Raw genomic sequence first — 25,000 nt, 5'->3', positions numbered from 1 at the left:
GCATTTCCATCAGTTCTAACAACATGCACGAGGAGCTAGGCAACAAAACATAGCGCAGGGCCCTGAGCTTCCAAGCTCTCTCGTTGTAAAATAGCAATAAAGAAAACAAATTATAAAGTCATCGCCACACAACAACGAAGTCATGAAAGTCCTTCCACGGACTAGGCTAAAAAAATGGCCAAGGTTGTCAAGCAAATCTGACTGTCGGCGCAGTAAAGATAAAGGACAAACAGCATCGAGAGCTGGAGTAATGCGGAAACTCCGGGCGATCCCGTGCCTAACCGAGGGAGTTTGAAATGCGTGTCGTCTCGGTTGGCGAACGAGCTGCCTCTTCTATATCCTCGCCCCGCCACACATCAAACAGACTAGTCAAGTGGTTTTTCTCTAGAGCTAGAGAGAGAGCTTTTTATTACTACACTTCAAGATCCGACGGGAGAACTCATAACTAACACTGACAACAAACGACTGACATGGCACACGTGGTAGATTTTGTGTCACGTGTTTGTTTCGTCTTGGTCGCTGTGCACACGCGTCATTGGTTGGTGGTGTTGTGCGCATGCGCGAGACTGTGTGAGCTGGTCTTTGGTCTGTCGTCTTGTCAAAATATAATCGTTTTCCTTGGTCCTGTTCTAAGAATAAAAAGAGTGTAAAAAGGCAGTCCAGTGGTGGCGGTTGAGCTGATGCAGTGATGGAGAAGTAATGTTGCACTTACAACATAATGTTACCTTTACATCATGCGTGTTCTGCATGTACACGTGATGCGCTATGGCAAGTACATTAAAAGTCTGTTGGTGGGTGGATAACTTCACTTACCGTGCCATGCACGGAAATTTATTTTTTCTAAACATCCTAGGTGAAAACGTCTAATCAGTGCACCGTTATACCAAGAGTCCATAACCCAAGAGTATGTAACTGTGATCTCTTTTCTATGGGCCAACCGCGCGGCGCGCTGCCTTCATTACATCATTCAGCTGCAGTCCGCGCACTGCGGAAAATCAAACACCGCACTTTCCCTCTAGTTTGAAATGAACTTTCGTACGGAACTGGAGTTCACGCGCCAGAATTCAGAGATTGTGTAGGTACTGGAACGCATCGAGCAAAAACGGATGGGCTCGTGCGAGAAATTGAGAGTTTGAATGCATGCTTACAGAGCGTGATGAAGGCAAGTTACGTAATGAAGGCAGTGCGCCACGCATGCACCCATAATCACAGTTGCATACTCTTGGGTTATGGACTCTTGGTAATACCTGTGTACAGAAAGCCTACATTCATCGGCCAGTACATAATGTTAGACTTTTATAGTTTGTTGTGAAAAGAAGAAGGACAAAATGTTATGAGTTATGACAAACTTGGAACCAACGTAACCAGATCTTATACAGTCAGCGAGTGCGACAAAATGGCACAAAACTGACAAGGAGTACTGAGACATTCGGCGACCTGACACCTAGCTCCAATACTTCTCCAAGGCACAAACCAACAACCTTCCAACTTGGAAGGCTCAGGTTCGGAAAGGTCCAAGAGGGGAAGGAAAGCGCAACAAAGAAGAGCACGAGCTACGCATCACGGCAACAAAGAATGCCGAAAGTTACTGGATGATGACGAAACTAGTAAGACTATTGGACATACCGGCCTTACTACAACTCGACGATGCAAAGCAACAGACCACCCAACTTGGGAGGCTCAAGTTTATGTAATAAACGTAGAAGAGGGAAGCTAAGCGAAGACGAATTGTGACAAACCGAAGCGTCAACATCCTACTGAACTCCACTATCATGTATGATGGACTAGTTATGTACAATAACAAGTAGTTCCACACGACGTACGTTTCGCGGTATAGGTCATAACGGCTAATCAGGTTTGCAAAATTTAACTCGGATGGTGAGCCAATTGAATTATTGTGAAAAGAAGAAGGACAACGAACCTGAGCCTTCCAAGTTGGAAGGTTGTTGGTTTGCGCCTTGGAGAAGTGTTCTACGTCTTGCGCCTCTATGTCTTGCGCTTCTACGTCTTGCGCCTCTACGTCGTTCGGCCAAGACTCCAGCTGCTTCTGAGCGTCTCCGACCGATGTCGCCATGCACTGCACCGACGCAGTGGGCCTTGGATCTGATCCTCCCACTTGCTTCACATACTCCTCTGACCGCTGCTTGTCTCTAAGTAAAGTCTTCCACGCCTTGTCCGGCGTCCTTCCGAGCGAGGCAAGCACATCTCGCTTTGCTTCCTCATATATACTGACGGCGATGCGTTCGTTCATCTTCTTGAGCTTTTCATTAAACTCTGTGCGGAGCGCACCCTCTTGCCGTCTAGCACTGCGCTCTTCAAACTCCTCACACTGTCGGAGCATCTTCTCCACGTATTCCCTCAACCTATCTCCTTCAAATCCATACCGAATTCCGCTAGCGATAAAGCTGGCTTCAATGATCCATAGTTCCTGTGCCATGCTCGCATCGTATCCTGGCATGGTCACCAAATGTTGTGAACCCTTCAGATTCTCTAAAAGTCAGGAATTAATGACCACACGGCACGAGGACAACTATTCACTCTTGACAGTATATTTCACTTCGATCGACTAATAACAATGAATAACTTACACTAAAACCACCGGGTAGTTATAGCGTGAAAATGACAGCATATAATTATGAGAAAAGCATACACATACAACATACAACTACAGCGCATACAGCAAACCGCACATAGCGCATGTAGCGTATACCACGTCCTTAACATCAGCGGTACGGCGGAGTCGGAATACAACTGCATTGAAACGAACACAATGTCACAAGCGCGAAGGCCTTTCACTCTTGAGAACTTGTGGTTTCGCAACGGACATGTTCAGTCTGTTGGGTTTGCGAATTCAAATAAACACAACCTTAGCACAAACAGTTCTGCACCTACCAGGCGACCCAATTAGACTCAAACTGGAAACTGTACACAGCCCAGCGTAACCGAGTAACCGCTTTTTTGCGACAGGGTAAGTCCGATTTTTTCCAGCAAACAACGTCAACGGGTACAAACCTCCACCGTCTACTGAAGAAAGCGCCTAAGCAAACAATTCCCACACCATTGACAGCTAACTCCACTGCAGCCATGGCCATGGAGAAGGCAACAGCTCTCAACAATTTCTTTATCTCCCAAAGCCAACAGTCCATCGACAAGACCGCCTGTACTTTTTTTCTTTTTTTTTTTACTATAGCCACGTAAACCCGTCATGTGTGAGCCATGAATAAGGGGAGTTGTGGCGTGGTCAGGGATGCTCTGCCGACCTTGGGTCTCGGCTTCATCACAACCAGGCGCGCCAATAACAGAGAGAGAAACTTCTGGGAGAGGGAGAGAGAGAGAGACATAGACAGTTACTACACCAGACATCAACTCTACCCCTGACATCAGTCATACTCGAAATACAATTGCAGCAACAGTGGAAGAGGCCGAGAAGCTTCTAAGCAGTCTAGACACTGGCAAGAGCCCAGGCTTTGACAACATCCCAACTCGGCTCCTGAAAGAAACTCCAAAGGAAATCTCCCCAGCTCCCACTAGTCTCTACAATCTGTCTTTCAGAACAGGAGAAATACCACAGGATTGGAAAGACGCAACTATTACACCCATCCCCAAGTCGGGCAACCCCTCCCATCCTACCAACTACCGACCCATCTCCCTGTTCAGTATAATATCAAAAACACAAGGAAAATAGTCCACTCTCGTCTGTACAATCACATAGCACCGCACCTACCCTCCAACCAATCCGGCTTCAGGAAACAAGACGGGACCGAACTGCAACTCGCACGGATCGTCCACCAGATATCCACAGCTAGGGATGCGGGGAAGCATGTTGTTGCGTGTTTCCTCGATCTCAGCAAAGCCTTTGATCGTGTTTAGCATCAAGGCTTGCTGAAAAAGCTGAGCCACTACTGTTTTGACGGCAAAGCTCACAAGTGGCTCGAAGCCTACTTGAAAGGACGCAGACAGTGGGTGCAGGTTGAAGGCACAACATCCGCCTTCATACCAATACCAGTGGGAGTGCCCCAGGGCTCGGTCCTGGGACCACTTCTGTTCCCGGGCTGGCGTACACCATTGATCTGCCCACTGCCTGTGAAAATGCTACAACCTCGTGTAGCCAGTTCGTGGACGACACCGCACTAATTGCCATTGAAGGCAGCTACATTGAGTGTGAGGCAGCGTTACAAAGAAGCGTCGACGCCGCAGCAGAATGGCTAGATTGCTGGCACCTGCTAGTCAATAAAATAAAAACTGTCATCCTCCCGTTCTACCATGCTAACCGACCCCCACCACGACTACCTGAAATAAAACTTGAGCAAACTCTACTAGAAACAGTAACACAACATCGTCACCCATGCATCATCTTTCAGTAAGAACTAAGATGGTCAGCCCACCTTGATTTTGTGCTGAAGAAAGCCGTAAACTCTTTTAATATTCTCTTTAGGCGCAAAAGGTGCAGGCAGGCACAGTGGGTTGGTCTAAGACCATGATTGAGAAACGAGAGGTACCGGGTTCAAGTCCTGCTTGGAAGCGGAAGGATTTTGCCAACCGTGCTGCGACCCACAGTTAATTGGGAACTCGTGGCCTGGCATGAGTAATACATGGATGTGGCAAATGGGATTGAGGCCTTTGGCCTCTGGTTGGTGGATCTGATCTATCCTCCCCCACTGTTAGGAGCCGCATCTGACGCCTGATCATGGGGTGGTGGCGTCCCACGGAAGCGGAAAGGTGGTTATTGACCAGGGAGTTGTACGACTCCTTGTTCTTGACCTGCCCGGTACGCGAACCCATCGAATTTCTTTTTTATTTATTTAGGCTCAAATCAACTCTACACACTAAATCACTCTCTCTCATTTACAAAACATATATCTTGCCTATAATTGAATATGCATGCATTGCTGTCACCCTGCTCTCTTCCATTTATCGCCATGGTTGGCAATCACCCACTCTCTTAACATTGACCGGTGTTTCCACCGAGTCTTGAGATGTAATAAATATACTTATATATTATATAATTATGTCAGTAGGGGTGATCCCGTCAATCGCGAATAGTGTTCGATAGTACCGGGGTACTAGAGCCAATACACACTGCACGATCAGGTCCTAACCAGAGATACATCATCGTTCTTTGCAACTCTGAGTGTCATGAAATGAATCAATCATCAGGTAATAGAAACAAACTGATACAGGGCAACTAGATCACTACAGGTTATATACCCAGTCACACAGCAAGCGTGAAAGAAGGCACTGAGTTAGGGGTGAGAATATTCCGTGCTAAAAAAGCAGGCCCCAAGTGGCAATGTTTAGGGCTCTGTACTTGTACTGTGTGCATGTGTTGGATATGGTGTCGGGTATGGTGTATGAATTGGCAGAGTGTACCGGTGTTGATTTCGGTGTAAGTGTTGTCCGGTGCCTGCTTGTGTCTTTTTAGCACGGAATGTTCTCACCTCTAACTTAGTGCCTTCTTTCGCGCTTGCTGTGTGACTGGGTATATAACCTGTAGTGATCTAGTTGCCCTGTATCAGTTTGTTTATATTGCCTGATGATTGATTCATTTCATGAAACTCAGAGTTGCAAAGACGATGATGTGTCTCTGGTGAGGACCTGATCGTGCAGTGTAATATATAATTATATATATATATACTCAATCTGCGGACAGAACTGTTTATATAATTTATATATATTATGCTCCCTAGCGTCAGCAATGTCATCAGGTTGAGCAATCTTACCTTAGCGCGAACCCTTGCCGCTCGCCTTGTGCAACGCTCACTGCTCTTGGAGCATTTCGAGCACTCTTGGCGGGGTTTGCAGCTCTTTATAAAAATGCTTTGCTTTACGGAAACGTATTTCATTGCGAAGAGCTGCGCTTCGGTCCTCTGAGCTGTGCTGATGAGCTCTAACAGAGCGAAACAGTTGCTGTCCACAGACTTGAGTATTTCGCTCCTGCTCTTGTAGCAGTTGAGCACTCTTGCGCGGGGTAGTGCCTTTGCTGTTTGCGTTATGCAGAGCTCGCTGACTTGTCAGTTTGAGCACTCTGGCAAGGTACGTTCGGGCCTGATTGGAAATTTTTATTTTCATTGCTATCAGGTTCGGCCTCATTTTCTCTGTGCTGCGCTGATGAGTTCAAAAAGAACGAAACAGCATGCTGTCCGCAGATTGAGTATATATATATATATATAATATCGCAGCCCTTGACCGTCTTGAGCGAATCCAGCGCAAGACGGCCAGAATCTGCCTCTGTCTCCCCCTCGACACCCCTCAGAATCATTCAACACTGCTCCATCGGCTCAAATGGCCGACAATGTTCTCTTGCCGCACAGTGAAGCTCACCCTTCTTGCCCACTCCATAAAATACCAATATGCCCCACAACACATACGCATGCTCAACACCCCCGCTCAAGTTACGGCCCAGTATAGCCTTCAACACGCACGCACTTGGCACCTCCCACCCTCCAGAACCGATCGCTGTAAAGACACCTCACTGTACAAGTCTCTAGAGTACTACAATGTCCTCACTGCTAGCATTCGTGACGTCTCCTCCCGATCTGCTTTCAAACAAGAAATCTGCTCACTGCTGATTAACTCAATCTGCTCCTGCAGCGCTCATCCTCTCCCATACTTGTAAAATTCAAAGTGATGTAAATCATTTTCCAACTGCATAACCCACCGTCCCACCCATAGCATCTCACCTTCTCATAAATTTATCTTTAATTAGCGATGGCGCCATCGTGACAATAAAGAATTCAAACAACAACACTAACAGTAACAACTTACCAACAAGATCAAAGAAGGAGTCAACTAACCGAGTTTAAACAACATGAATCATGTCTGAGAGTGATCGACGTGGATGAGGAAAATGACACAGACGATGACACTGAGGATGAGTTGGGAGATGAGATAGAGGATGAGGTTGCGGTTGAAGGAGAGGATGACTGAGATGGGAATTGTGATCATAAGAAGTCTGCTGTGTTTCTTCATTTTGTTGTCTCACTCTATTAAAGTGTGTGCAGGTTTATGATGGTTTTTTTGTTTTTCTGTTGTGTATTGTGCATGATATGCTAGACAGTTGAAAGTGCCTGAGGCTGCTTGTATCCATTTGTACAAGCCTGATCTTTGTAAGCAGAAGAGCAGAACCAGAAGAAACATGACTGATCAGTGTAGTTGTGTTAAGATTGTTTTCGTAGGTTCACAGCATGTTCGTCTCACTCCACAGTTCTAGTGGTTCTACTAGTCCCCCCCCCCCCTTCCCCCCCCCCCATTTACACTCAGTTCTAACTGTACTCCTATAGCCTCACCTTTCTTCATTCTATTTTTAGCACCTTCTTTTGTTCTCCTAACACATTGTTGCATGTATACCTAATCATTGTTCTGCATGGATAATCTTCAGTTACGACATTCCACTGATGAATGTGACATCTCCCCCCCCCCCCCTGCTAACACCCGATATGGCTTCAGTCCAATAACTTCTTTAGGCGCTGACAGATGGAACGCACTTCCACCAGGTCGGTGCATGTCTAGTTCACCAATGTCCGTGCTCGTGGCTTCTGGACCCGAGCCTAAGATGCTTTCTTTGACGTTCGCGTCTTCCATCCTGATGTCGCGTCCTATTCGGCCTAACCACTGGCTGCCCTACTGCTTCAGCAAAAGCATCAGAAGAAATTGCAGTACATGGAGCGAATCCTCAACGTGCATCGTTGCACATTCAGCCCGCTGGTGTTCTCAACTTATGGTGTTCCATCCCCTGAGTGCAAAAGGTTCTTGAAGCGCCTCTGTGGCTTGCTTGCCAGGGCTGATTCCAGCATGCCCTATGCACACCATGTTGCATATGTGCGCTGCAGGCTGTCTTTCGCGATGCTCCGGTCCGCCGTCATGTGTGTCCGTGGGTCTCGGTCTGCATACCATCGTCCAGCTAACGAGCTCCGGGAACTGGCGGTGGTCAAAAGCCAGATTCTAAACCAGTTGTGCTTTAGAGTAAAACTCTCGCCACTCTCATGTCATGAGACATATTTTCCACACCTGTGTGTTATTATCTTCCCCAATCATACCCTGCTTTCTCATCATTGTGTTGCTTTTGCCCGTAAAAGAAACTATTGAATAAAAAATAAAAAGAGTGTGTAGACGAAGTGGACGGAAGACGGTGCAGCCGCATGTACAAAGCATTCAAAGACAGCGCAGCAGCGTGTACCACGGTTCAGCAGCATGTACGACAAAGAGACACAAACGCAGCAGCATGTACAGCAAAGAGCTACACACGCAGCCGCATGTAAAACACTATCCCCCACTAAATAAGGCAACAAAATTGAAGACAATAATAACGGAAGAAGAAAGAAAACGTGGGAAATAAAATGTGAAGCCGATGCGGGCCCCAACTGTTGGACACATGACGAACAGGCACACAAAAGTACAAATGCATGAGAAAACAGCTTATGCCGCACGGCGGACTCAGCGACTCTGCCGGTAGCGGCGAGGTTGAGGCCACTCATGGGCCGAGAAGACCGTGGCTGCAGGACCAGGTATCCAGGAATCTTGCACCACAGGATGCATACGGGACGGTTGACCGAAAAACCACAAAGTAGCCGATGGGCTATGAAAGCTCACCGAGACACAAGGACACACACAGAAAGAAACACGGACTGACGCAAACATCTCAGCCATCGCCCAAACCAGAAAAGCACCCCAACACGAGGAATGGAAAAACAGCAAGGAAGAACATGTGTGCACAAGCAGGAGCAATTAATCAGTGAGGACACCAGATACCACACAAACAAATTGGTTACCAAAACGCCAAAAAAATAAAACACAGGGCCCTATCCTGACAAACACAGGGCCCTACCCTGACCACACCAGGGCTCCACCCTGACAACCACAGGGCTCTACCCTGACAACCACAGAGGTCCACCCTGACAACCACAGGGCTCCACCCTGGCAACCACAGGCCTCCACCCTGACAAACACAGGGCTCCACCCTGACAACCACAGGGCTCCACCCTGACAACCACAGGGCTCCACCCTGACAACCACAGGGCTCCACCCTGACAACCATAGGGCTGCACCCTGACAACCACAGGGCATAGGGAGGGCCCAAATATGCTCACAAATTTCGCATATTATTTTGTTTTGGCCACTTGCTTCAAAATATGAGCCGAGCCAAGCTAAAAGGTGGCTTAGGCATAATTTTTGGAAATTTCTTTTTTCATGCTAAAATGATGTCTTTATATCCAACTTCCATCATGGAAATTTTGGTGCCCATCTGAAATGTATATGTGCCATAAATAAGCATACATTGTGCACATGTCACAGAATGGTTGGTAACTTGGTATCAATGACACTAAGGATTCCAAGACCTTCCCAAACTTCAAGAAAACATAGGACACCAAGTGGAGACAAAGCTTAGCAGGTGTGCAGCAATACAAGAATAATGAGCACTTGTGTTCTAATTAGAAGATCCAAGAAAGAAAAAATAACAGATCTACATTTAAATGAAAAATATCAATTGTGCACTCATAACCATGTCTAAACAATTAAAATGAAACAATTCCAGAACGTTTTCGTGTGAAAACGTTCTGGAATTGTTTCATTTTAATTGTTTATACATGGTTATGAGTGCACAATTGATATTTTTCATTGCTATTTTACGACTGTTGTCTCCTCGGCGGTTATTGAAACGAGGAAATTTTGGAATCCAGTACGACACGTCAAGAACACTAAATTGAAGGTAGCCGAAACAAAGTGAAACATCGCAGCAAGAGCCAACTCACCAGGCCGCTTGTCAGAATTATAGTCGGAAGGCTTTTTAGACGTCTCCCCATAGCTATACTCGCCGCTCTAGTCGTGGCCACGATAAGAAACACAGCCACTATGAATGAGCGACTCTTCCTCGTCAAGTAGGTTTGGGCGCACGCGGATACAATGTCATCCTGCTCAACTTCACATTCTCTAGAAGCTCCATTACGATCTCCGGCAGCGCTGAGGAATCCCCACAACGATGAAAGAGGGAACACTGAAGAAGTGTTGCTCAAACATAAAAAGGCTTCTCTCTTCATTCGATCATCCGCTTGCAAACTAGAAAGTGAATATATTCGCGACCGCGCTCGAGTAGAATTTTGCCAACTGTGACGTTTTGGTGATTTTCTCGATTTGTCGGCAAAACACGAAGCCATTTTTTAGCTTGGCGGGGCTCATATGCTTCGAAATCACACAAAAGCAGAAAAATATGCTCAAAATATGCTCAAAATATGAACTGATATCAGTGATAATTATGCAAATTCTTTGCTTCTTGTAGCAAAATATGCTACATTTACATACAATATGCTAGATGTGCTACTTCATGCAACCTTGAGTCGCGGAAACTCTCTTCTCGGCTCAAATTTTCGCCCCGTGTTTTGATGAGCATTTTTCCTTCCGGGCTAAGTTTGGAAGTGTTCCCTGACCAAGCGTGCCGTGGTAAGTTTCCTTGTCCATTTCCGCAATCTGCCCTATAATTATGCGAATTCTTTGCTCCTTGTAACAAAATATGCTACATTGGTACAATATGCTAGATTTGCTACTTTATGCGACCTTGTGTCAAAAGGACAAAATATGCGAAAATATGCACAAGCATAGTCGGGTCCTCCCTAACAGGGCTCCACTCTGACAACTCCAGGGCTCCACCCTGACAACCACAGGGCTCCACCATCACAACCACAGGGCTCCACCCTGACAACCACAGCGCTCCACCCTGACAACCACAGCGCTCCGCTCTGACAACCCCAGTGCTCCACCCTGACAACCACAGGGCTCCACCCTGACACCTACAGGGCTCCACACTGACAACCACAAGGCTCCACTCTGACGACCACAGGGCTCCACCATCACAACCACAGGGCTCCACCCTGACAACCACAGCGCTCCGCTCTGACAACCCCAGTGCTCCACCCTGACAACCACAGGGCTCCACCCTGACAACCACAGGGCTCCACTCTGACGACCACAGGGCTCCACCATCACAACCACAGGGCTCCACCCTGACAACCACAGCGCTCCACCCTGACAACCACAGCGCTCCGCTCTGACAACCCAAGTGCTCCACCCTGACAACCCCAGGGCTCCACCCTGACAACCACAGGGCTCCACCCTGACAACCACAGGGCTCCACCCTGACGACCACAGGGCTCCACCATCACAACCACAGGGCTCCACCCTGACAACCACAGCGCTCCACCCTGACAACCACAGCGCTCCGCTCTGACAACCCCAGTGCTCCACCCTGACAACCCCAGGGCTCCACCCTGACAACCACAGGGCTCCACCCTGACAACCACAGGGCTCCACCCTGACAACCACAGGGCTCCACCCTGACAACCACAGGGATCCACCCTGACAACCACAGGGCTCCACCCTGACAACCACAGGGCTCCACCCTGACAACCACAGGGCTCCACCCTGACAACCACAGGGCTCCACCCTGACAACCACAAGGCTCCACTCTGACGACCACAGGGCTCCACCATCACAACCACAGGGCTCCACCCTGACAACCACAGCGCTCCACCCTGACAACCACAGCGCTCCACTCTGACAACCCCAGTGCTCCACCCTGACAACCGCAGGGCTCCACCCTGACAACCACAGGGCTCCCCATCTGACAACCACAGGGCTCCACCCTGACAACCCCAGTGCTCCACCCTGACAACCGCAGGCCTCCACCCTGACAACCACAGGGCTCCACCCTGACAACCACAGGGCTCCACCCTGACAACCACAGGGCTCCACCCTGACAACCCCAGGGATCCACCCTGACAACCACAGGGCTCCACCCTGACAACCACAGGGCTCCACCCTGACATCCACAGGGCTCCACCCTGACAACCACAAGGCTCCACTCTGACAACCACAGGGTCCACCATCACAACCACATGGCTCCACCCTGACAACCACAGGGCTCCACCCTGACAACCACAGCGCTCCACTCTGACAACCCCAGTGCTCCACCCTGACAACCGCAGGGCTCCACCCTGACAACCACAGGGCTCCACCCTGACAACCACAGGGCTCCACCCTGACAACCCCAGTGCTCCATCCTGACAACCACAGGGCTCCACCCTGACAACCACAGGGCTCCACCCTGACAACCACAGGGCTCCACCCTGATAACCACAGGGCTCCACCCTGACAACCACAGTGCTCTACCTTGAATAACCACAGGGCTATACCCGGAACAACGACAGGTCTCCACCCTGAACAACCACAGGGATCAAACCTGAATAACACGGGGAAACTTATAGTACATCCGCTCGCAAAAACAAAACCAAAAAACCAAAAAACCAAAAACAGTCAGGCATCAACTGGGACCCACAAGTGCCAACTAGCAACACACGGGAACAGCGACACCCTCAAGGCAACCCGATACCAGGGACGCCGGATGGTATTTTAGTGTGGTACGGTCAGCCATCTGAAGTAGAATTTACTCGTGGGGGAGTGGTGGCTGAGCCGAAATTTTTAGAATTTTAGATCAGAATCAGTGTATTTTATTGATTCACGGGGTACTTGGGGCAAAACGTGGTACGGTCAATACCGTAGTGACCGTACCGTGTCCGACGCACCTGGATACAAAGAAGCGCAGGATCCCTCCAGGCCACCAGGCACATCATGGTCGAACATGATCGGGCGCCCACCCAGGTGAAATGGAGAGACACACATGCCGAAACCCAATATTAATACAGAATATGCTCACAAAAAAATTCAACCTAGATCTTTAACGAAAATCCTAGATGCATTTCACACCTCCCACCAAACCAGCAGCTACCGGCTTTCCTATTTTTTTGACAGTGCATGGCGGAGCCTGACAACGCTCTACACAGAACATGGAAAAACTAAAATGGTAGAAATTCGAAACAAGAAAATACGTAACGTACGAGGCACCACATTGAGAACGATGATGGGGACATTTAAACACAGTTTCGATATCGGAGAAGTCTGACAGCAACTCCTTGACCAGCACCAGTGCACAACAAAGGAGGAGAGCAAAGTTATCCATGCAGAAGTCATGACGAGGACGCGAAAACAAGATGCAGATGCGAACGCGTGGCACGAAAAGAAGTTTGAGAATTCTGTACTCACAACATTACAGTGCACTGTATTCAGAGCTACACAGCTAGTACACACACACACACACACGCACACACACACACACACACACACACACACACACACACACACACACACACACACACACACACACAAAGAAACAAAAAACAACTGGGCTAACTTATTTAACCAGTAGCAAGACTACACAACAGACTCGAGCACAACAGACTCGAGCACAACAGACTCGAGCACAACAGAACAAGTTTCGACGGACTTACTATACGCCGAGGCCCGACGCGAAAGAATGATTTCAAAATGTTTGAAATCGAATACAAGTTACGGCAACACATTACGCAGAGCAGACAATTACAAAGGCATACTCACGTAAGCAGGAGATCCCATGAAAGGCTTGGCCATTCGTGAGACACAAGGAGCTGGGCCGTAGCGAGGACGCGAAGAGGGGACAAACCACACTGTGAGACGAACACGAACTCAGGGTTGTCGGTGATGATCAGATAAATGTTGGGCGCAAATGTCGTCAGCTTAAAAAGGACGAGCTACACTCCTCTTGCGTGACTGCGCCATACACCTAAAAGGCCAAAGTGAATGCTGGAGAGAATAATCTGATCTTGCTTTCATGAGACTACAAGACGACTGGCGCGAGACAAGACAAGGCCAGGAAATGTATTGTGAAGACGGAAGGAAAAGTGCGGCGGTGGGCGCGAAATTGGTGCCGAAGCTTAATACAACCCGTCCCTTGGAACTATCTTGCAACTACATTTGTAAGTTGGAACTGTTACACAACGGGGAAAAGACAAGACAGTGTGTATACGGAGGGGACAGAAGACGATGCAGCAGCATGTACAAAGCATTCAACGACAGCCCAGCAGTGTGTACTGCGGTTCAGCAGCATGTACAACAAAGACACACAAACACAGCAGGATGTACAACAAAAAGATACACGCGCAACCGCGTGTAAAACGAAGAGCTACACGCGCAGCCACATGTACAACACTGGAGCTCAAACGGACCCCAACAGGTGTACGTGGACCATAGACAAAGTCATAATGGAATGAGAGTGAAGGGAAACCTGGCCAGGTCTGGCTTTTCCGGCCTCGGTGAAGCAAACACAAATTCTTGACATCACTTACATTGCTGTTGTTGTTGGTGACATGGAAAAGGCAATACTCATGATGTCAGTCACACCTTTCCCCCGTAAATCTCTGCAAAACAAAACAGAGGAAGAAGAAAAGGAAGAAAAGGAACTTGGTCGACTTTGATATTGATTTCAGTCTGTCTAATGTGTCCGCCAATAGATACAAGAAACATATTCGATGTTTTGTGCTGTGGTGATCCGGACATGCGGTGGTTATCCGGACATGCTGTGGTGATCCGGACAGGCTGTGGTGATCCGGACATGCTGTGGTGATCCGGACATGCTGTGGTGATCCGGACATGCTGTGGTGATCCGGACATGCTGTGGTGATCCGGACAGGCTGTGGTGATCCGGACATGCTGTGGTGATCCGGACATGCTGTGGTGATCCGGACATGCTGTGGTGATCCGGACATGCTGTGGTGATCCGGAAATGCTTTGGTGATCCGGACATGCTGTGGTGATCGGGGCATGCTGAGTACCGGGCGTAATGGGATAATCCATTATCTTTACGCTATAATTATTATAAGTTTTAGTCTTCCCAACTTGATCCATTCCCTGTCCGGTCCTTGATGACAAGGGAACGAAAAGGTTTGATTACTAGGTTTGAATAGGGGTTGTCCGCAAATAGCGACATTTTTTAGGGACGATATTCGTTTGTATCGGGGGGGGGGGGGGTGGAACTCTTTATTCTCACGATGGCACCATCGCCAATAAGAGATAAATTTATGATGTGGGTTGTGGTGTTCGTCGTTTTAAGCAAAACAAAAATCGATCTTCACACACGCTATTTTTAGGTCTGCACCTTGTACTTGCTTGTCGCAGCTGGTGTACCATACTGCAGGAAGACACTTGAACTTTGTGACTTGTAGTAGTATTACAGCACACGGTCAGCGTTCAGCCCGTCTGTGCCCATCACCACGTTCACACGGTCTACTCATGATCAGAGCTGCACCAAGATCCTTGTTTGCATGGTGCCGATCAGAATTTCCGCACTACAGAATGTGTGTAGGATGTATTGCACAGAAAGCGCACTGCGTGTACTCGCACTTGACCAGGCGGGACGAGTAGGTCACCCCACGATCTTTTGATATCTGATATTCGCATCCATGCAGGATAAGCAGCGAGTGTTCATCTTGGTTGGAGAGAAAGAGAGAGGGAGAGAGAGGGAGAGAGAGAGAGAGAGAGAGAGAGAGAGAGAGAGAGAGAGAGAGAGGAAGAGAGAGAGGGAGAGGGAGAGAGAGAGAGATAGAAAGAGAGAGAGAAAGAGAGAGAGAGGGAGAGGGAGAGAGAGATATAGAAAGAGGGAGAGAGTGAGAAAGAAAGAAAGAGAGAGAGCTTTGTCACTTGGGCTGGACAAAGCAAAGATAGCCCAAACAGTTTGTTGATACACTGACTTAATTGACCATTGTGTGATAGCAATGGGCTCCTCTTCGCCACGGAAGAAGCGAAAGCTGACACAGTTGACAATGGTCGGTGCAGTTGCTGTGGGCACATCGGTGTATGGAAATGACCAGAACTCGTCCCAATACCAGAAGTTCGTTGACGCTTATGTCAGGCTCCACGAGCCCAACGGAATCTCCAGTGCGGATGTCATTCGCCAGGACCAGAGAGAGAGAGAGTGGACCAAATTGAAGAGCGACGAATCAGCTCCAGCGAAGTTTTTCGCTGAAGTGAAAACATGGGAGGAGTGCCTTGAGACGAAAAGCAGTGCTAAGTCGTGACTAAACTCCCAACAAAGTACTATTAACTATTATCTTTATTCTCACGATGGCTGTAGCCAATAAGAGAGAGACAGTACTATGTGTTATCAATCAGAGTGGGTGCAATAAACCGGGAGAAACGGTGGCTAGTGGCAGCCGTGGGTTGGGTGCTTCATTTAAGTAAAGATGAAGAAGGAAGTATATCCATTGCGAAGGCAGGTAGGCGATAGAGCTTGATTAAAATTAATACTATACCTAGGCTGGGCTGCAGCGGGGGTTGGAGCATGTGCAAAGTGATGATACTATGATCGGGGTAACTTCTCTTTTGAATGCATTTATTTCTCGGAGGGAGTAACAGTGTGGTGGCAGGTGGTTGTACTGAGTGCATGCGGAGTACAAGGGTGAACGTTGAAGGCGGGTGGAGTGGGTGGTGGGGAGGGCAAAGACTTAATGACGCCTCAATCCTCGGCTTGGTGGCTCGCTGATGTAGCCTAAGGCCGCAAGCTGGATGTGTGGCGGGGATCGTTTGACAGCGATGGTGTGTGCAAAGAGCAGCTGCTTGAGCTTCCGGCGAAATGAGAGGGTTGGCCAAATGAGGTGGTGGAGTAATGAACTGTGGTGGCAAGGACTGAAGAGGGGGAGTCGGAGGCAGAATTTTGCTGACCGCTGTTGGAGACGTTCGAGGGCATCTTGTTGCTGAATATTCATAGCTGACATAGCCAGAGAACCATATTCAATAACGGGGCGTAAATACGTGGTGTACAGTGCTGACAGGGCGGTGGGTGAGAGACGTCCACGAATCCGTCTCAAGAGGTGGAGAGTGCGCGCAACTTTGCTCTAGATGTGCTGGATGTGGGCATTCCACTTCAGGTCGGCCTGAATTATGATACCCAGGTGTCGCTGGCTCTGGACTCTGTTCAGTGTTTTGCCTCTCAGCGTTATTGTCAGGGGGAAGGCACCGCACAGTGTCATCACGACCGTCTTTGTTTCGTTGACGGTCAGGTGCCAGTTGTCGAGCCATGTAGCGGCTTTAGTCACACTGGACTAGAGCGCTCGCTCTGCTGCCGCTGCTGAGTGGCCGCTAGCGATTAAGGCGGTGTCGTCGGCGAAGAGGCTGCTTCGTGTGGCTTGGGAGTTGCAAGCTGCTGGTAGGTCCATCGTGTAAACGAGGAATAGCAGCGGGCCGAGTACCGATCCCTGAGGGACTCCTGCAGGGATGTCAAGCCAGTCGGAGACTGTGCTTCCGATTCGGACCCGATGCCTCCGGCCCAGGGGGTAGCTCTCAAACCAGCGGAGTGCTGCACCCCTTACGCCATGGTGTTCAAGCTTGTGCAAGAGGTCACAGTGTCACACGCGGTCGAAGGCCTTGGAGAGGTCAAATAAGCAGACGTGGGCTGACTTCTTCACCTCAAGGTCCGCAGCAAGTTCGTGCAGCAGGCGGCTTATTTGATACTCTGTGCTGTCGTACTGAAAGTGATAGGTCGCCTTATTTGGTTGTCTTGGACGATCGTAGCTCCAGTGTTAGCAGTGCACAAGTGCCTGTTGTTCGTGCCGGTCGTTCCAGCAACGCAGCCAACCATTTCATTGCCTCCATAGGCGTTGATCCGCATAAACTGTTTCCGAGCGATGTGCTGGAGCAGGTGACATTTCAAACGGAGATTGCTCGTGTGGATACCCGTTTTCAAAATCCCCAAGAAACGTACACTGCGAACATTGATGCAGGTGTCAACTGGGCACTGAAGACATCCAATGTCAAGAGCAATGTCCATGTTACGGAATCACAGCCATTCCGTTCCCCGGGTCGCAGGACACATAGGACAAGACTAGTTTGTGTTATATTATATTTTGACAAGACGGAAAAGCAAACCGCTCTGACAGAGACGAACAAGAAGACTGACAAAAGGACTCTCGACTACAAAATCGTGCATGCTCATATCACACATGCACGCGACTAGATGAGACAGTTTGGGGAATGCCATCATACAGGAAAACAACACATCATTTCACAACACCTGCCCCCTTGATGACATTCCACAAAAAAATAAACCGACACCACGTTCCACATGCACAACAGCAAAAGGAACCAAAGCAAAACAGAAAAACCACAACCAGCTTACATTGTAGCACAACAAGCTAACAACAAGCCAACAGAACCCAGAGCAACACTCTAAAGAAAAACGGGCCACGACACAGGGCCAACCAAAACAGGAGAGCAGAAGCCCCAACAATGCGCGCAGCAGCGTAAAATAAATCTAACACACAAAACAATGGAGAACAACAGAACGACAACAACCAAACTCAACCAATACAGCAACAACTGAACAAGCAACGAACTGAGCAGAGAGAGAGAGAACAACACAGCGAGCAAGACAACAACCGATCGCTGTAAAGACTCCCCATTGTACAAGTCCCTAGAATACTACAATGCCCTCCCTGCTAGCATTCTTGACGTCTCCTCCCGACCTGCTGTCAAACAAGAAATCTGCTCACTGCTTATTGACTCGATCTGCTCCTTCAGCGCTCACCCTTTCCCATACTTGTAAAATTCAAAGTGATGTAAATCATTTTCCAACTGCATAACCCACAGCCCCACCCACAGCATCTCACCTTCTCATAAACTTACCTCTTATTGGCAATGGTGCCATCGTGAGAATAAAGAATTCAAACAAGGACGACACACCGTCAGTGGTGCCAGACTCGTCCACTGGCCTCCGGCGAGCCACAGCCACACGCTCCATAGCGGTACCTGCCGTCCCAGGCTCCAGTCCACAGTTTTCGTCTCAGTCCATCACCTCCGCCTCCTTTCCATGGTCTTACGCTCCCACAGGTACCAGCTCCTCATCTCCTCTGCTCCCACGCTTTATTTTGACTTCAAAGTTACTTTGTTGTTGACGACGACGACGATGACGATGACGAGCAGACTAAACACAAACTAACTCATCATCTGTGTCCCGGGTTTCGCCACCACTTTGTTACGTTATCAAAGCCATTCCGTTCCCCGGGACGCAGGACACAAAGGACAAGACTAGTTTGTGTCACAATATATTTTGACAAAACGGAAAAGCAAACTGCTCTGACAGAGACGAACAAGGAGACTGACAAAAGGACTCTCGACTACAAAATCGCGCATGCTCATATCACACATGCACGCGAATAGACGAGACAGTTTGGGGAATGCCATCACACAGGAAAACAACACATCATTTTACAACATCCATCAAGTCGCAGCCATGTTGGCTTCCATCACAAAGCTGCTGAGCTCTACTTCTGAAGTAAAGCTACAGGCTGGGAATATACTAGAATTGCAAACCCAGTTGTATGTGCAGCGCACGGCTGGACTGCTAAGTGGCACTACCCTGTTTCTCGTGAAGGCCAAGGCTGAATTGACCGAGTTGTGTCGTCCCCTGAAGTCCAGGAAGTACCAGGTTTCCAACCGCCTGCGTCAATGAATTACACAGCAGGTTGCTCGTGATGATAATGATGTGAGAATAAATTCAATTCTGAGTACCGTCAAATCATGGCTCCTATGCTTGGACGACGTAGCTGATACACGGCTGGTGTGCTATCTGCAGTTTGTGCATGACAAGCTGACAAGCTGGATAGACTTAACCTCACACCTGGCCATACTGGTGCATTGACAATCTGACTAGGGTCTTCTAAGTTCTTCTCATCATCCATTAGCACTCACTGCTCGGACCTGGAGCCATTGATCTGTGCCCAGCAATCTTGTGGCAAGAACACAGTCGCGCTCATTGTGGACGGTGGTCCACACATAACGTTATTGCTCTCGCTTTCATTGTTAAAATTCACACTTGTAAATTTCACTGCTGTTGTTCTTAGTGTTATTTCTCTAACTTAGATTTTCTATAATAGTTCAATTTTGTTTTCAGTGTCCTTTAGTACAACGAAGATTCCTGATGAGTGTTGTACGAAAACTTGTTTGAATCCCTTTTTTCTCTACACAATTTCTTCAAATTTTCATCGTTTTATTGCACATTGTCTCCACAGTTTTACAATACATGAATACAATATACACAAATGTCGATCCAGCTTGTACTACTGATTGCGGTTATCAAATTGTTGTCTCCTCGCCGTTTGTTCAATTATTATTATTATTAACTTTTATTTTACCATGCCTGCCCAATGTGATGCACATGTATCTGGTACGATGCTACCACTGGCACGAATGATGTAATCATGTCCATGCCTGCACAATGTGATGCACATGTATCTGGTATCCCGGCAACAGCTACAGGGGTCGCAGGGCCAGCAGTGCGCGCCCTCGACCGGAACAACGTACTAGCAGAGCAGCGCAAGCAGCAACAAACAGGTGCCGGTGTTGGCGTGAGTAGAGATTTGCGTCTGACTGTGAGCAGTAGTGACACCGGTACCAATCCTCGACAGTCGTCAGTCTCGTCACCGTACGACGTCGGACGTCAACAGATTACGCAGAACACAACGAGTACGAGTACACCAGCCTTGAGTGCCGGTTACACCAACACAACACGAACTAACGACAATCGCACATTCACGATCACAGCTGCAACACCAACGCTGCAATACGGAACAACACCGACACCAACGGAACAACACCGCCTTAGTTCAGCCCGTACACTAACTGCGAGTGGTTTGTCGTCGAGAGTGAACATGACGAAATTTGCTCAGGGTGTCGGGACCGCGACTGACCCAACGTCCGCTTATGGTGGTCCAGTACCATGAGCCTCAGCCTCGTTTGGAGATCATTCCTACCTGTCCCTGTTTGAGGCCTCTGTCCCTGTTTGAGGCCTCTGTCCCTGTTTGAGGCCTCTGTCCCTGTTTGAGGCCTCTGTCCCTGTTTGAGGCCTCTGTCCCTGTTTGAGGCCTCTGTCCCTGTTTGAGACCTCTACGAGTACTATACCCTACCGTAGCTGATTGCCACTCGGAGTGCCGCAAGCGGTCCAAACCCCGCAATGGACGCGGCCAGATACGGCAGCCACCCAGTGGCCGCCGCCATCTAGTGCAACGCCTAATTTAGCTGGTTCAACACAGTGGTCACCAACCCATACCAGCAGCGATATCAGTCAACGTCGCTTTTGGCGGATCGTCTGCATACAATGGTAGCGCACTGCACAAACAGTCAGTATTAGCACTCAATTATGGCCCTTATGGCGGAACCCCAAATGGGTATGGATCGACTGCAACAGTACCAGGACTGACACCTGGTCCTTCGCATGCACCGCAAGGCCATGCACCAACAGATTTTTGTCGCCATTTTTAAAAGAAAGATCAAAATACCCACCTTTGACTGCGACAAGAAGCTGTATGACACATGGCGTGCGTCTTTCGACGTCTGCCTCGACCGGCAACCACTGTCACCGGAGCTCAAGCTATTGCAGCTCAGGCAATATCTGTCCAGTCCACCGCTGAAGACTGTCGAAACGCATGGTTACTCGGCAGCGGCCTACGCGGCAGCACTCCAGCAACTGGACCAAAAGTAAGGTGGTGAGAAGCGCAAAACAGCCGTCCACATGTCCGCACTCCAGGACATGCCAGCAATCCGAGAGCGTGGCACAGCCAGGCATCTCGAACGGTTCGCAGATCTTGTGCAAGTCGCAAAGATCAACTTGATTGATGCTGGCCATCAGAATGAGCTAGCGTACGGTACATTCTGCACGCAGCTGCAGCAGAAGCTGAGCCAAGATTTGTTAGCGACTTACCACTGGTGGCGTTGCGATAACAATGTTGTCGAGTCGGTCGACTCGCTGCTGCAGTGGTTAGTGCGGGAGGCGGATTTCCGCGCATAGCGTAGCAGCCACACGTCTGATGAGCAAGCCTGCCAAGTCAGACATTTCCACAGCAGCAGCTCTTACCATCATCTCATCGAGCGTAGAATGTGTGTTTTGCGGCAGCTGACATGAGTCTTCGCAATATTCGTCCATTACAGACATCAAGCGCCGCAAGGAGCTGATACACAAGAATGGTCGTTGCTTAATCTGCCTGAAGAAGAAACAAATGGCTCGTGGCTCCAAGTCCAATATTAGATGTAGCAAATGTGAGCACCGACATCATACATCCATTTGCGAACCCAAGCCATCAGAGCAGCCTGGGACTGGCACGAAGCCATCATCTCCGCCATCTAAACCAGGCGGAAGCGGAAAATGGTCGAAATCAGTGTCTTCGTCAACAACCACAGCTACTGTCAGCGACAGCGGAGCCGTATTTCTACAAACTGCACAGACCTCGGTGGTCTCGCCTCAACGTTCAGATCTAAACGTGCCTGTACGAGTAATGCTAGACGGTGGGAGCCAACGCTCGTACGCTACATCATCGGTACTGACTCAGCTGGGTGTGCGCCATTCCGGTCAAGAACGTGTGGTGACAAACCCGTTTGCCTTTGTAAACGTGCAGAAAGTTTAACGATGGCTACATGGCCACCCATCTGTATGCGAATCTTTACACAGCCATCTTGAACCGGGTTCGCGATAGCGTTTCTTCAAATAACGAAAAAAATTGTTCGTTAAAACGTTAGACTTTCCGGTTTTACAGTAGTATAATTACCTTTTTGTTTTGCTCTTTTCCCCTTTCTTCCACTTTTATTTGTCCATGTAAGATTAGTTTCAAGTAGTCCCCACTCCATTGTTACGTGGATTCACTGATGAATGTGACAAGAAAACTGTTCCGAACAAATCCTCTGTTTCCCTTTCGTTGTGTGCCTTGCGATCATCGTACAACATTTTACACATGCATGTCGACATTATAGAAAATGCTTACAATTAGTCCTCCTTCTAGCTATAAGTATCTATTATTGCACGATTAAAGACGTCAATATATGAAATAATTATAGAACGAGTAAAAGACCGAGGTCCCTCGAGGTCTTTTACGAGGTCTATATTTCATATGTTGACCGATTATGAGCGCAATAATAGATTTATCACGACATAGCATCCCTAAACTGTTTTAGCTTTGTTTATAAGAAGAAAGGAAAACTGTGGTAAATGTACATGTGCCGTTTACAGTGGAGATTACTTCTCTGTAAACAGAAGTTTTCCCTTGTCACTTGAAGCAGGTTCCCTAAGTTCTTTGACTGAGAATCTGACAGTTTGGGTTCAAGTCCCAGCATTTGGCTTCAGATTTTCTTCTTTTATTTCAGATTTTTTTCTTTAAGTTGAGGAATAAGTTAAGTTCTAAAGCTGTGTTCACAACTGGCGGGTGTACGCGTGAAACCACGCGTTTGTGCGTATTTTTGCTGGCTTTTGGGGCGCCATGCGTACGGAAACGCGCCGAAATGGAAATTCCAACATGTTGGAATTTCAGCGCGTATCAGCCGCGTACCAGCGTACATGCCAGTCACTTTGACTGGCGGGGTCAAAAATTAGTACTCGAAGGTGTCGCACGTGCTGAATACGACTCGGATTGCTGCTTTTTGTGAAAGCTTGAGCGCGCGTATATGCACGCACGAACCGCAAGCGTACCGCGTCCACGCGCCAGTTGTGAACACAGCTTAAGTCCTCGGGCTAACAAGTGGTCAATATACATGTATGCTGATATTTGACCGCTGTGGGGTCTGTGGGGTTTCTGTGGGGTCAATAATAAGAGAGTGATAAGTATGATTTACTGCACGAGTACAAGCGAGTACAAGGGCAATACCGGCTAATACATGACCGAACGGCTGACTGACGCCGTGAGATCATGTATCAAGACGGTATTGCCCTCGTACGAGTGAGTACGAGGCGCAGTAAATCATTTATTGCATGCTTGACTCCAACATTCTAGAAAACGAAGTCTGTGGTTTAGGATTACTTTATTCCTTTACGACATTGATAGTGATGTTGGTGGCACCTGCAGATCCTTCGGGGCATCTTCGAACAAATTCGGATGGAGATCGAGGATTGCTTGGAACTCGGCTTCCGCAGCAATTGAAGGTAAGGTTGATTCGGCCATATTTGGAAGACATTACACAAACTTGATACGCCTACAAACTACAAAGTACAATAATGACAGTGGGCATGCGTGTACATGTAACTGAGTGGGCAATAACTTGCCGGGCAATACCGAGGAATACAGACCGCTGAGCAAGAGCGCTCATTGGCTGTAGTACAGGCAACCCTCACATGACATGCAATAAATAAAAATACAGCAAGGTTACCGGGTTTTGAACAGTCAGACGTGCACAAGGTAGCACCAGATTGACAAGCAGTGTTGAGACATTCCACGGCAAGGAAATGAGCTTGAGCACTGCTCGATAGCTCTAACCAACGTCCTTCGTACTTGGAAGGTTCAGCGGCCTGGAAGGTTCGGGGAATTATCACTAATATCCATGAACCTTCCAAGTTGGAATGTCATTGATTAGCGCTATCGAGCAGCGCTCAAGCTCACTTCCTTGCTCGTTGTGTTGTCAAATACGTATAAATCTAGCTAGAAACTAGAAACTGGCTGATGAAACAACACTCACATGGTGGCAATGTCCATACAGGCGGTGACGGTTTTGTGCGTTTCGTTTGACACACAGGTGCAGGGTACACAGCCTCCAGTGTCGCTCGCTTCACACAATGTACTCAGCAAAGCCAATATGAGTAGGGTCGGGACGGCTGAAGCCTACAGCAAAGTCAAAAGTTGGAAAACATGCCAAAAGAGAAAAGAGGAACACCGTTGGGTCAGAACATGTCAATTGGGTAGCTATTGCTCGGACTGATCCAGACCTGTCATGCACTGGCATCTCCGAGAGAATCCTGGAGGGTATGAAGAGATTCATTCCTTTTAAAATTCAGAAAACCCGTGCATCAGATCCTTCATGGTGGACCCCTGGGTGCCCTGCTCCCACAGTGAGGAAACGACGTGCATGGAGGTGCCTGAAAGACGACCCGGCTGACAACGATCGGCAGTCAGCTTACCAAGATGCCCGGCTCTCAACGATTGCCTGTCTCAAAACTGCCAAGAGTGCTTTCAAGGCAAAACTGAGACAGAAAATGACCTCAAAGCAGCTGCCACCCAGTGACTGGTGGCGCACTGTCAAGCATGCCTCTGGCAATGGGCGTAGTCAATCTGTTCCGACATTACGTGATCCCGATGGACGGGAGGACACAGCCAGCGGAGACAAGGCAGAATGC

The 25,000-nt window shown here is 48.5% G+C and overlaps 1 protein-coding gene across 2 annotated transcripts in view; it reads right to left on the bottom strand.

The window, feature by feature from the left end:
* The window catches only part of LOC135827325 (uncharacterized), a 347,133-nt gene that overhangs the window by 316,714 nt on the left and 5,419 nt on the right, over window positions 1-25,000 (bottom strand). For both annotated transcript variants that reach the window (XM_065339846.1, XM_065339847.1), the window contains exons 2-3: window positions 24,346-24,488; window positions 14,208-14,279 (exon numbers count right to left, since the gene is read on the bottom strand). In XM_065339846.1, the coding sequence (XP_065195918.1) occupies window positions 14,208-14,279; window positions 24,346-24,488 (215 nt within the window). The remainder of the gene's footprint in view (window positions 1-14,207; window positions 14,280-24,345; window positions 24,489-25,000) is intronic.

This window comes from Sycon ciliatum, chromosome 11, assembly GCF_964019385.1.
Source record: "Sycon ciliatum chromosome 11, ocSycCili1.1, whole genome shotgun sequence".
NCBI classification, from domain to species: Eukaryota; Metazoa; Porifera; class Calcarea; order Leucosolenida; family Sycettidae; genus Sycon; species Sycon ciliatum.
This window is presented reverse-complemented; position numbering and strand designations above follow the sequence as displayed.